Source organism: Xenopus tropicalis, chromosome 7 (genome assembly GCF_000004195.4).
Source record: "Xenopus tropicalis strain Nigerian chromosome 7, UCB_Xtro_10.0, whole genome shotgun sequence".
In the NCBI taxonomy this organism is placed as follows: domain Eukaryota; kingdom Metazoa; phylum Chordata; class Amphibia; order Anura; family Pipidae; genus Xenopus; species Xenopus tropicalis.
Window position 1 is genome coordinate 98,779,637 of NC_030683.2, and position 13,946 is coordinate 98,793,582.

General features: G+C 42.2%; 1 protein-coding gene across 2 annotated transcripts; it reads left to right on the forward strand.

Annotated features, from left to right (window-relative positions):
* The first annotated feature begins 913 nt into the window (after positions 1 to 913).
* On the forward strand, positions 914 to 2,723 carry hes3 (hairy and enhancer of split 3). Of its 2 annotated transcripts, none has more exons than XM_002933842.5 (4): positions 914 to 1,124; positions 1,248 to 1,343; positions 1,584 to 1,665; positions 2,113 to 2,723. In XM_002933842.5, the coding sequence occupies exons 1-4, from the start codon at positions 1,071 to 1,073 to the stop codon at positions 2,502 to 2,504; spliced, it is 624 nt and encodes a 207-aa protein (XP_002933888.2). In that variant the 5' UTR covers positions 914 to 1,070; the 3' UTR covers positions 2,505 to 2,723. The 2 variants fall into 2 exon arrangements, with proteins under 2 accessions (XP_002933888.2, XP_004916246.2); XM_004916189.4 differs by having other exon boundaries at positions 2,110 to 2,669.
* The last annotated feature ends 11,223 nt before the right edge of the window (positions 2,724 to 13,946 follow it).

Consider the following 13,946-nt stretch of genomic DNA (forward strand, 5'->3'; position numbering starts at 1 on the left):
ACATTTCATGCTCTGTGGGGGGGACCCCACGTGGCTAAGAACATAGCAGTACAGGCTGCAAGGGGAATATTAATGCCCCCCTTCCTCCCTTCATATGTATGAACCTGAGAAGAGCCTGAGGAACCTCTGCCATTGCTACTTATTATTGTATATGATTAATATTAACATGTATTTATAAAGCGCCAACATATCCAGCAGCCTTGTACAGTAAATGGGTGTATACATTAAACATACAAAAACTGCACAAAAGAGCCATAATAACCTGGACTGTAGTTCCTACAGGATACCTACAGGATATATAATTAGTGGGGCATGTTGTGCTATCTATCTATCTATCTATCTATCTATCTATCTATCATCTATCTATCTATCTATCTATCTATCTATCTATTTATCTATCATCTATCTATCTATCTATCTATCTATTTATCTATCATCTATCTATCTATCTATCTATTTATCTATCATCTATCTATCTATCTATCTATCTATCTATCTATCTATATCTATCTATATATCTATCTATTTATCTATCATCTATCTGCCTGTCTATCTATCTATCTATCTATCTATCTATCTATCTATCATCTATCTTTTATTTATCTATCTACTGTATCTGTCTTGAAGTTATCCACACGAATTCTCTGCCTCCTGTATTTGGCTGTATAGAAGAAAATTTCCTTTCTTCCAATCAGCAGTAAATGAATCTGTACCCTCAGATAGACATAGGAGACTTTAACAACCAGAAGACTCCCATAAAATGCAATCCCCTCTATAACCAAAGCTTGGCATGAATGAGTTCATGGTTGACTGGGCAATGGACTGATGCTTTCTTTCTATTGATAGCCAAAGGCCAGGGGGTCAAGTGCTGCATTCAGATGTAAATCTGCTTGCCCCTATAAATCCGCATTCCTACACGGACTCTACCTCAGTCTCACTTGGAATCTCATAGAGCATCTATCTCAGTCCCCCTCTCTGCTGACCCACTCTGGCCCCCAGCCTGCTTGCCCCACTCAGCTCCTCACTGGTACATTACCCGGGTCTGTGCGCAAAAACCGAATTTCTCAAACATGGGGACTCACTCCGAACCTCAAACAGAATCCAACCCGATCAGCCTGAGAAAGGTTAGTATCTTGTGCTGTTCTCTCTCTCTCCTCCCTAATTCCCCCCATCGGTGCTGTAATTCCATGACTGGCTATGGAGGAACCGGCCACTCACTTCTGCTCTCCCTTCTTCTCTCTGTTCAGGTATCTAAACCTTTGATGGAAAAGAAAAGAAGAGCAAGGATCAATGTATCTCTGGAGCAACTCAAAGGCCTTCTAGAAAAGAACTACTCCCAAAATGTAAGTACTAGTGACCTAGCGAACTAAAGTAAATAATTGTCCCGTTATATATACATGTATGGGCCACACTATAAATACATAACTAATAATACCATCAGTCACATATCAGTGACAAACATGCAGTACAATTCAGTGTCCCTTTCCTTCTGTACTGTGGTGGCATAAATGATATGGTTCGTGTATAAAGTAAATGTAATACTGAAGTGAAGGCGAGTTTAACCGATTATTTGGTTCTTTTAGATTCGGAAGCGCAAGTTGGAGAAAGCAGACATTCTTGAATTGACTGTAAAATATCTGAAAACCCTTCAGAATTCCATTCAAGGTAAGTCATTTACACCCCGTGGCTTTTCTCACAAGCTCTTCTTTCCTCCCCATAAATTCTCTGCTCCTTTAAACTGAGTTCATTGTCCTCTCCTTTGTGCCCCCCAAAACTCTTCTCGTTTCTGCATCTCTTCTCGGCCCCATTTTCTCAAACCCTTTCCTGCCACCGTGTTTTTCCTTCTTAACTTGGCCTTTCTTTCAGTTCAGATCCCTTCACTTCTACCTGCAGTATCCCCACCCCTGCCTATGTTCCCATTTTATTTCCCGTCACATTCTCTCTTATGTCGCTGTTCCTTCTGATGTTATTGCCCCCCCCCCCCACAAGTGATAGTCTCTACACTTCTTTCCCTTCTGTTATGCCTGATCCCCTTTTCCTTCTACTATATTTATTGTATGATACCATAAAGCTGCTGGTGCCATCATGTCTCTTTATGCTTGTTCTTAGCAGGAAATCCACTGTACAGAAGTACTGAGTACCAAGCTGGATTCCGAAACTGCCTTAATGGAGTGAACCAATTCCTGTTGAGAGCGGATGAGTCAGGCCAAGCCGCCCACCTTACCCAAGACATTGCCCGGGCATTGCCGGCAGTAAATACATCTTATTTCAGCACTAAGGACAGCGCCTCACCCCCAGCCAACACCACTCCTTACACACAGATTTTGGCTGGAAAAATGGGCAACTCAGTCACTGGGACCCAAACGACCAAGCGCAGGATCGCACCATCTGACTGTCAGTTACCTACTGACCGATCCTCAGGACATTTAGCAATTCAGGGCCATGGGCTGGTGGCACCTAGTAGCAACGGAGCCATTAACCAAGACGTGTGGAGACCATGGTGAACTCCTTGTTTTGAAACAATTCAAATAGCTCTAAGCTCTAACAGAGCTGAATACAGGTTGTTCTTTATAAGAATGGATTCTGGTATATACTATGTATATGGATCTTTTAATTATATATATATATATATAGATAGATAGATATATGCGCAAAATGTACTTTGTTTATACAAATAAATACTATATTTTATCGTGTAATATGCTTTCTTTCCTTAATAAAACATTTGTATATATGCTTGCCCGCTGATCATTTTAAAAGGTCTATCAACATTTTTTATGGTTCTTAATAGATTTTAGACTTTTGCTTTCAATTCAACTGCTGGGGTTACTAACCTTAGCAACCACATGATGGTTTGAATAACAGACTGCAATACGACCAGGAGAAGAATTAGTATAAAACAGTAGAAATGTAGTTTCATAGGTCAGCATCCCATTGGTGCAAGGACCAGTGACCCCTAGTAGCAACCAGAAAAAGTCCCAGGTTGGCAGTTGCAGATTTGCGCATCTAACATTGCTCTTCCAACCCCATTTACACACGCCAGTACAGAACATTGCAACTTGCGTTGCTCTATTCGAGGCTGAACTCCCAGCAGCCCCTGCCAACATGGAAAGTCATGTATTTTAAAACAGCTGGAGCCTCCTGGAGGCAGAAGGTGTAATTACTAACTGACTGAAAATATGAAGTTATAGACAGATCAGCCCGATGACCATGACCTGCAAAGTTTTTGGGTCTACAGAACATTTCCAGCTAGATCCTCCTGTCTATATGATTTTAACGTGTTGCTATTCCACAAATGACACTCACAGTCCTTCATACACACAGGCAATTAGCTGCATCTACACTCAGGCTAAAAGGGGCATTTTGGTATTACTGAATCTAAAACGTTTAGGGATAATAAGGCATTAATCTGAGGAGCATATTCAAAAACCCATCGTGATACTTTGTATTTACTAGAAAACCAGTGCAGCACTTACAGAACAACACCGTTTTGCACAAGATCATTCTTATTGACAGACAGAGAGGCGCAACATTGATTCATTGCAAGTTTACAGAGTTGTAGTTTAGCTGGTTGTTGCTCTTCCAATTAGGACTCGGATATGAGTAAGCGGCATGTATGTACATTTAATATTTGATTGGTACATACATTTGTATGTCAGTAGTATCATATACACACATATCTAACTAGTCCATACACCAGTATATCGAAGTCAATTCATACACGCATTTAATAAAGCACAAAGAGTACCAGGGAGTTTGCACCCTGTAGCCCCAAAGATCAGGAGTAACTGCCGTGTAGCACAAACTGCATTAGGACTTGTGACCTGTAACTTTCCGCGTTGCCCTATAGCTGAGGCAGCCATGCTCTGTAAGGGCAGGTGGTTCCCATTCTCGGAACTACATTATATGCTGTTACTGGTGATAATCGTGCATATGGGCTACTAGCATACACAATACAAGGTTTTATTGGGGTTCAAGACCTGTTTACAATGCAAGGTATGGTCTGCTCTAGCTTGTAACAAGGAACGTTAAAAAAGTAGTAATTCTGACCCCATTACATTTAAATGGATGGTTCACTTTTAAGTTAACTTTTAGTATGTCATAGAATGGCCAGTTCTAAGCAACGTTTCATTTGGTCTTCAATTTCATTTTTCTTTTTATAGTTTTTTAATTATTTGCCTTCTTCTTCTTACTCCAGCTTTCAAATGGGGGTCGCTGACCCCAGCAGCCAAAAAACGATTGCTCTGCAAGGCTACAATTTTATTGTTATTGTTACTTCTTATTACTTATTTTTCTCTTCAGGTCTTCTCCTCTCCTATTCATATACCATTCTCTCATTCAAACCACTTCCTGGTTGCTAAGGTTATTTGAACCCCAGTAACCAGACAACTGCTGAAATTCAAAACTGAACAAAAATTAGATAATAAAAAAACAGAAATAATAAAAAGTTAAGACCAATTGGAAATGTTTTAGAATATTATTCTCTACAACATAAAAAAAGTTAAATCACAGGTGACTGTCTTTTGATATCTAAATATGAACATCAACACGGCCTACTCTTTGTCATTGGTATCAGTTATGGATATCAAAAAGATGTTTGGGGTTTCCAAAAACATCCATCGGGCTTGTGCACTTTATTTTAATCAAAATGGGTGTCCCTGTCAGTCTGGTTTGCTAATCATCACTACTGGCCTTGTCTATTAGTCGAAACCATCAAATAATTCCGAATGATCAATACTTTCCCCATGGCCGGGAAGTAGGGAAACCTGGCACATTCAGGCTGAGGTCCCTGTGCTTCCCAATAATAGAAAGTGTATAGGATCATAAAAAGTGTTTCAGAAACATCAGGCCTCCTCCATCCCACGCCATTTGGGTATTTACTAGCATTCAATTTGGGTCAAAACTACAAAACTTTTGTAGGCTTCACAGAATACAAATAATACAAGTTCAGCGATGTCATGCAATTTATCATTAGAATGGGCAGCACTACAGAGAGCAGAGAGGGTGCCAGGGGCAAGAGAGCCTGAGGCAGAAACAAATCAGCAACAAATTATTGCTAACATGGGGAATAATTGCTACAAACTGCTCCCACAGTCATGCTTGTCAATGCCTTGTGTTAATAGCGCATCTCATTCTAACATTAACTAGTGGAAAATTCCCTGACATGTTCTCTTACAGCTAAAATGTTCTGCTCCCAGCAAGGGGCGAGAAGCCCCTGTGATAATATTAGGCTTTTATTTCAATGCGTTGAATCAGTTTCACGGTCCTGCTAAAAAGCACAGCTTCTTGCCAATAACCAGCTTGTTCCAGCAAATTTGCAATTCCATGGTCAAGAATGCAATGTGGCCAGCAATGGAATCCAGTATTGTGACAGGGGCCAATGAGCAGCAGCTATAGGGGAGCTTGTTGGGCTTTGTAACAATAATCATACACAGTTATGTCACATGGGGAAGTGAGAGGCTGATACTTGTAGCTGATGGATAGGTTTCATGGTCTCCTAAGGGCTATAAAAGCATAATAAACTAGTTGTCCCCAAAGAAAACAAGGACACCGATTTCACTATTACATATAATAACATATATGTAAGTATTATGCAATAATACCATAATAACTATCATATATAACTATTGCAATTGGCTGATATCAGAGTAAGGGAACAAAAAAAATCTTTATCAGCCATTAACTGCGACTTTACCTACAGATGGTGATTATACTGTATATTGACTTTTGAAATCCTTGAGATACAGTTGGGAAGAGGTAACAAGTTAATGGTGTCCTATTTGTGGTTTTTTTTCTAAACATCACTGAACTTCACTAAATTCCTGAGGGGTGTAGTTCTGCAGCAACAATAAAGCCACAGGGTCCAGGTCGTTGTTCAGCAGTTGTGCCAAGATCATGAGGCACATGGTCTTAACCCCCAGAGCCTACTAAAAAGAGTAATTGCATTTTTAATTACCAAATTAAGTGGTTTCCCTATGAACTAAACCCACCATCACTTGGCTGAGCCTAAAGCAGGGCGTTTAGAAGCTTTTGGGCAGAAACTGTTGCTTGCGACAATGCTGTATCTGAGATCTACATAATAATCATAGGAAACATTTAAAGGACAGGTCAAGACACACAATTATTTTCACCTAATAAAAGAAAACATAATTCCAAGCAACTTTCCAATGTGAATTTATTGAAAATCTTTAGTGCTTTAAAAGTTATATGTAAATGTAATTGCTATTGAAAAAAGAGTAATTAAATAAATAAATAAATCTAAAAAGAGTAATTGAAGATTTATTTACAAGGCAGTCTCCTCAACCCTATTTATTTGTTTGAAGATTTATTTACCAAACTCAGTGGTTTCCCTATGCACTAAACCCACCATCCCTTGCCTGAGCATAAATGTAATTGCTACTGAAAGCAACATTTACTGAAATCCTGGTTGTTACTTTTTAAACAGTGTTGCAAGTGCCAGTCTCCTCCAGCAAGTCAGGTCTGTCACTCTGCTGCCTTGTGTTACATTGTTGTTAATGCCAGAGCCCCCAGGGCAAGGAATAGAAAGGACAGGCAAACACTACTTCTAATAGCAGTTATATATACAAAAAAATAAAAAATAAAATGCAAATTTGTAATAAATGTATATTGAAAAGTTGCTTAGAATTAAGTTTTGTTTTATTAGGCAAAAAATTATATTTTGGGTCGACTTGTCCTTTATATTGGGAAAGTGGCGACACAGTGGCAATAAATTGAATTGTGGCCGGTCACCTGCAGCGAGGAAAATTGCAGAACCGCCCAAACTCCATTGACTGAAGTACTGTACCCCCGAACTCTGCCAGAACTGACAGGCCCATAAGCACCCCCCCCCCCACACACTGTCTCTCTGCCAATATGAAATATATGTGAATTTGCTGTTGGAGAGGCCCCAAGGCACGTGTGGCAGATATAATCGCAGCCCGACAGGCAATGGGGAATTTCTATAGACTCCTCTTCTAGTTGTTTAAAGGCCCCGGGTTTGAAAATGGAAACAATAAAGACCTCTCTCAACTGGGTATTTGATGTGAAAAGCTCAACAGAAGGAGACGGGCTTATTAACATCATATTGTGTTAGCCCGGGATTGCAATGAGCTAATAAAAAGAAAAGTAGATTTATAGCATCATTGTTAGTAAATGCTTTTTTGTGAGTCCGGCTTTGGAAGAAAACAAGTCTAAATAGGGACAAAAGGGCCCGGCTTCATTGTTAAACATGAGCACTGTCCTGTTGTGCCGCCTGAATCAGCCAACATCTGTCCTGCAACCAACCACTTCAACTCGCTTTCCATAAGAATAGGGACAGGGTTGCTGGAGGTGCTTTGAACACTGACCGACCACAATGAACAAAAAGAAAAGTTACATTTAAACTTTGCAGCAGTGGCTTTATGCCCAGCTACCGAAATGGCGGGGTTTTACTGTCTTGTTAAGTGACATACAGCACAAATGATACAGGAACCTTGTCCTAGTCCCTTGTACTGAGCAACCGGGCACAGAATGGGGACCATATCCTATTGGCACATATATATGGGATAATGGCATGTTGATCGGACTAAGGCTATGCTAGGCAGTCTATTAATAGACATGTCCTGTTAAAAAATCTGTATTGAAGCCTGTGCTGTCGGGCAGTCTGTATAAAGCATATCCTCCATATAAAGAGCATTAAGGTATAAAGCAATCCATATGAAGCCAGTCCTACTGGACTATACATGAAATGCTTGTTCTGTTTCACAGTCTATGGAAACTTTGTATTGCTGGATAATCTGCAGGACGATGTATAGGAAGGTGGCCCTACTGGTGGGAGTTTGTCATATTGGGTTTCAGGTTATACAGTAGCAATGGGCACATAAAAGGTGTTGGCTTGGGTGTCACTTTAATGGCAATAAACCTGTTACAGCACAGTTACAGTTACAGGGCAGACAAATGTTTCGGGGATAAGTTTCTTTCATGAGCAAATGCTGCTGATGGCGGGTTCTGCGACAACGTTACGAGCCCTGCGTTATATCCCATACAGTAAGTATCAGCCCTGAATTCCGCACTTTGTGCCCAGCGGCCTCATTGCTTCACATAGCGGATCTGAGGCAGTGATTGGCCAGTGTGTAGCGGGAAAGTGACAACTGGAGCTCATTGGGGAGGGAATATCCATAACAATGTTCCCAGCGGAGTAGCAATGAACAAGAATTAATGATTTACAGACAGGAGATAATACAATAATGAGAGGCTCATGCATGGCTGGGTTTGGCCCACAAGTTACTGATCATTCTCTGGGCTCATTGGAATACATGGCCGGGCACTGTACAAACAGGCCTATCAGCTGCACACGCCCAGTGTCCGCTCCTTATTCTGTACTTGTCACAACACTAACAAACAAACCCAAACTAAATAATGTAAATCACTGGAGCTGACAACTAGGAGCAGATAGACTGTGTTCTGTACAGTTCCATAACCTGTGCCTATGGCTGCTGTATCATCCCTGCTTACATGCCCATTGCATTGTGTGGGCTTATAGCGCCCCGCAAATAACCATAGAGATTGTGCGCCAGGTACCTCCCTGGGCAGTTAACTCTTGGCCTGCCGGGGGGTACTCATACCCTTGGGGATTTAGGGGCCGGGATAGTATTTTGCAGATATCCCCCAGATATAGTTTAGAAGTTGCCAACGTTCTATTTAATTACAGAAGATAAATGCTTAGTAACTCCGGGGCAAGGGTTCTTTGCAGCCACATAGGACACCGATCATTCAGTTGACATCTGGGAGTCTGATGGCCGCTATTCAGGAAAATCCAGCCTCTCACTTTGTCCAAGATTTTTTTTGTGTATTAAATGCTAAAAGCGAGCAATGGGAACAAATCGGGGGCTTGTGTGAGCCTGGTGAAAAGCTGACTCCATTTGCTCCCAATAAGGGAAAGTATGGCTCCTGCAGCGAGGAGAATCAGCGGAACGCCTCCCCCTATTCACTCTTATCTCTGCATTGGGCTTGGGGCTACCAGTTCCCAGCATGCCCCGGGCCAGCAACAATAGCCCCTGCCTCTGCCCATAGCACAACTACATTCTCCCTGCCATATTTAGGCCTATAGTGATGCACAGGAGGGTAAGGGGCATACATTAGGAATTTACCAAAGGCTATTCCAGTGATACATTGGGAATGTATTTACATATTCTCTGTACATGGAGACAGAGCAGATCTGATATATTTATAAAGGGGTAGAAACTGATTATCTTCATGCTGAATTTTCTTGAATCTGAAATCTCCTTATCTATAAAACAATCCAATGAGCAGCAGATCTGCAGAACAGTGTTGTATGGCAGCTGTTACATAAATGGGACATATGCAGGGCTAAAGAACCAAGCTCAGCACTACAGTTTTATTGACTGAGCACTTTATTTGCAAGGAACTAAAATATTCCCAGGTCTCCAAATAACAGGAACATACCCCACTTCTCTTTAAGGTAACATTTAGTATGTTATAGAATGGTCAATTCTAAGCAAATTTTCAGGTGGTCTTTGTTTTTAATAGTTTTTGAATTATGTGTCTTCCTTCTGACCCCAGCAGCCAAAACACTATTGCTCTGTGAGGCTACAGGTTTATTGTTACTGTTACTTTTTATGAATTATTTTTCTATTCAGCCCCTCTCCTATTCATATATCTGTTTCTTATTCACACCACTGCCTGGTTGCTAAGGCAATTTGGACTCTCTAGCAACCAAATACTTGCATAAACCCTAAACTGGAGAGCTGCTTTTTAACTACTAAACCACCATTGGTTTAGCTACCAAAGCTGAATATGTATTTTCAACTTTTTTTTTGCTATAGTTTATACAGGAGCAGTGGCCAACTCCATGTTGTAGCTCCCATCATACCCAGCTGCAGTCAGGTGATCCCTGTGATTGCCAATAAAAGGGCAACTATTTGCCAGGTTCAGTCTTGGAAAGCAAGCTAGTTGTGGGTAAAACTCAAATCCGGAGTGTTTAATACATTGAAAGAATTCCTAATGAATCAGATGAAAGTGAGTGTAGGAAAGGCCATTGAGTAATGCTAGAGTTGTAGTTGAACAGATGCTGAAGGGCCACAAGTTGGACAGTCTGAGTATATGAGTAACTGGGGCCATCCACCACTAAAGGCAGCCCTGGCTGTCCTTGCATTTGACAGCTCCAAGAAAGGAACTTGGTGGAGTGTGAGTTAAGCGCCAGTTAACGTAGCATCAATCGCACAGCACGGTCAGGAGAGTGAGGCGAGGGAGGAAGAAGAGCTGTCTATTAACATAACATTGTGTTTAGTCAGCAGGTGAAAAGGCACTGAGACCCAAACAAAAAGAGGTTTTGTATCCCCTTCTCTAACAAGCCTTTTGTTGCTGCATTTTTCCTAGACGCAAAAGTTAAAGGCCAAACGCATAGAGAGGCTCTCATTTTTCAAGAGAACAAAACAGCACTCTCTTTCATCCAGTCCCACACTGCTGTCAGAGAAAACAAATTAGGCCCAGACACATCTCTGCTATCTGAAATGTCTTGAGGAATTACCAATGGGTGAACTGATATCGATTTAAATATCAACCAAGAGCAACGATTCTGCTTGCCAAAAAAGAGGATGTTTTTTATTTCCCATATGTTGCATTAATAGGGTCCATGTTAGGGTAGAGCTAAGGGCATTGGCCTGGGGACCAGTATATACAAGGGCCATATTATATTGATTCCAACATATACATTAAATATGTCAAATCAGCTACCTCCCAGATTTGAACCTCTTCCTCTTCAATATTTGCTGGCAAGTCCCCTAAACAGGATAATATGTTATTTTCTATGGGAACTTTTTCCTATGGGAACTCCCTATTTTTATTAGCAAAACATTTTAATTAATCCATCATGTAGTTTAAGGCTGACCTCATGTACAGCATTGAGATGGTCGTCCAGTTCCTGGGTTCCTTCAGTCATTGCCAATAATGCCATGAAACGTGGCTCAGATAGGGCTTTACATATGTTACCAATAAGACACCTACAGGTAAATTTAAAAGGAAAATTTCATATGGTAAGATTAGCTCATTTGGCGAGGTCACCAAACGAGCGGATCTTCTCCCGATATGCCCACCTAAAGGTGGGTGATAGGCTAATTCTTTAGGTCCAAATGATGCCATCGGACCGAGGACCACATCCACAAGTCAATGTGGTCCCCGTTCCGATGGGTGGGCCCATCGGGGGTGCCCATACACAGACAAGCGGCTACCGCAGGTGAATAATCTCCGCGAAATGCCTTTCCACCATCAATAATGTGAATTGCTGTTGGGAAGGCAAACGTATCGCTAAATTGCCCGAAGTGACTTAGTGGCCGCGTATGCTTTTCCACCGGCGATTCACTACAGATGGAAAGACAGTTAGGGCAGGTTTGCAGTTAATACTCAATTGGCAAAAGGGCTCATGTACATCTGCAAGTGCAGTGAGCAAAGTGCAATTTCAAACACAGTTGCCATGGTTTTTTCCCACAATGCAGTGTTTTTTTTGCAGAATTCCAGCGTCATTGTGGTCACCAGGGGGTAATATTCTTAGTACAATTGTGCTGCACAGTGATGTAACTAGGGTGCCCCAGGTCCCCCTGCAAAAAAAGCTTTGGAGGGTCCTGGCGCTACCCCTACTTGGATCTCCATCCGCCCACTACATTACCCCCACTCACTACCTGCTCCAGGGGTGGGCCCAGTGCCTGCACCTGCGCATCGCAAACCCCCCTGCATTTTGGCGCGTGCACGGGGGGGGAGGAGGGGGGTGTTGCGATATGAAACGCAACGGAGTACAGACTAGGGGTAGGAAGGAGAGGCTCCTGTCTGGTGCCCCCCCAATCATTGCGCCCTAGGCAGCTGCCTCTTCTGCCTACCCCTAGTTCCGGCCCTGACCTGCTCCCTGCCCATGTTAACCACCCACCACACCCCCTCTACCCTGGCCACGGGTAGGAAAGTGGCTGTGGAGTGGGGATTTTTTTGTTGCTATAGATCAAGCAGACTCCTTGGTCTGGGCCTCCCCATGACCTCTGCTTGCTGTCTGCTTCCTCTATAGTTACGTCACTGGTGCTGCACCTACCACAATTGCACCAGATTCACCAAAATTACCACAACTGTACGTGCATGTCCATCTGGTGTAGCTTCCAGTATTTGGCATGTAAGTGATGTCTGTGTCTAGTTTCCCAGGTGAAAGTGTGCTGTACCTACTGACACTGGCAGAGCTCAAATTGGAACAGAAGACATGAAGGAACGCAACTGTATGGAAGGGCAAGGAACACATTTTGACAAAAGTACCTTTAATGGAAATGTTTGATGAAATTGCAGGAACTGCTACTCCACTTGCGGTCACACATGAGCACTAAAGTCTCTTCTGACCTTTGCAGGTTTTGTATCCAAGAAAGCCAGCAAGTGCTGGACAATGGCTGGAGTAACAGCAAGCATAGAGAAACATTCAGGCAGGATACTTACAGGGCTGATTATTTCAGTACAGGGTTAAGAAGCTGGTCCTATCTCATTGCTGGAATGCATTGCAGGGACTGGAGAATGAGTACATAGGGTGGTGAGACTGGAATGGGGTTTGCAGGAGGGCAGGCAATGTGGGGGTCATGGGTCCTTAGCAGGTCCCCTTTGTCTCTGCAGTCCCTGTGTCTGATCCCCACTATGCCACTATGTTATGCCACTAAATTAACTCAAGGAACATCTCACAAATTGGCTGATTTAATGAAGGATCTAAAAAATTTTTAATTTTAATCCAGCTAACAGGACCCAAATCAGATTGATAATCAGAGAAGCAGTGAGAGCTAAGGCAAGAAGCAATAGTGGAATCTCAAAGACAGTTGTGTTGTAATAGGGAGGTTAAAACTGGAGGGAAATATGGGAACAAATAAAATACTCAGGCACTGTGAGCTACAAAGCAGCCTAAATAGACAGAGATATGCTGCTCCTTCGGCTTTGGTCCAGGTGAGATCCCCAGACCGGATCATGATATTTTTTGACTTTCATAAGACAAACTCCAAGAACTTATTTACCACTGCACAGTTGATTTTGAGGAGTCCCATTCTTACTCATGACATTAGTATTTATTGGGTTAATTATTTTTACAGTTTTTCTGTTAAATTATTTGCTGTAGTGCCAATACCTCCATGTAACTGGGTGTTATATCATTTGCTTCTTGATCTTACATAAGTATTTTTATTATGTTTGTATTATTACCGGCGCATTGGCTAGAACTAGTGCTGTTTCTGTAAGATTGGCTGCAAAGGTATATTCATGTGACTGCAGCGCCCTCTGCTGGCAGATCAGCATACTTCATGCAACCACACTTCTGGTAATAACCTAACTTGGCAATAAGTGGTCCACTATATTTTTTCACCCAGGGTAGATACAACACCAAGGGAACCCTGAAGGTAAGTCCATAGGCCCTGCACTTTGTGCCTCGACCACAGTTCATCAGAACAGGTTCAGTGTACACCTTTTAGTGCATTCCCAGATCTGCCCTTGAACTGGCAGGAGAAAAGCTACAAAAGAGGGGTGTCTTTCTTTTAAAAAGGTATTTGTCATACTCACCGATATGTCCTTTTCCTTGTCTCATAAGGACAGCGCAGACAACAGATGGGTTCATTAACTTTTCTGTTTAGGAGGCAGTATGGAAATGAAAAAATAGTTTTGCCTCCTTGTAGGCTCCTTCTCTTCACCCCAATAATCCCTTCCACAACAGCCCTAGCGACTAGGGGTGCCATCTTCCCAGTATCTTAACAGCTTGGCCGGTAAAAAAATTACACTTGATGTTAATGTGCTGTGGTTACAGGACCCAGGATAATGATTTATTGGTGAACATAACAAATCTCCTTTTCTTGGTTCATTCACAGGCGGCACAGGGCAGGTACATTTCTAGGCCCCTGGCTGCCCTGAGGTGGCCTTTCCTACAACTCCCCCTGCCCCCGCACTTAACT

Coding starts and splice junctions, on each gene's coding strand:
- hes3 (XM_004916189.4), top strand. CDS start 1,071: ATGGGGACTCACTCCGAACCTCAAACAGAATCCAACCCGATCAGCCTG. Junction 1,344..1,583: donor AAAAGAACTACTCCCAAAAT/GTAAGTACTAGT, acceptor TGGTTCTTTTAG/ATTCGGAAGCGCAAGTTGGA. Junction 1,666..2,109: donor CCTTCAGAATTCCATTCAAG/GTAAGTCATTTA, acceptor GCTTGTTCTTAG/CAGGAAATCCACTGTACAGA.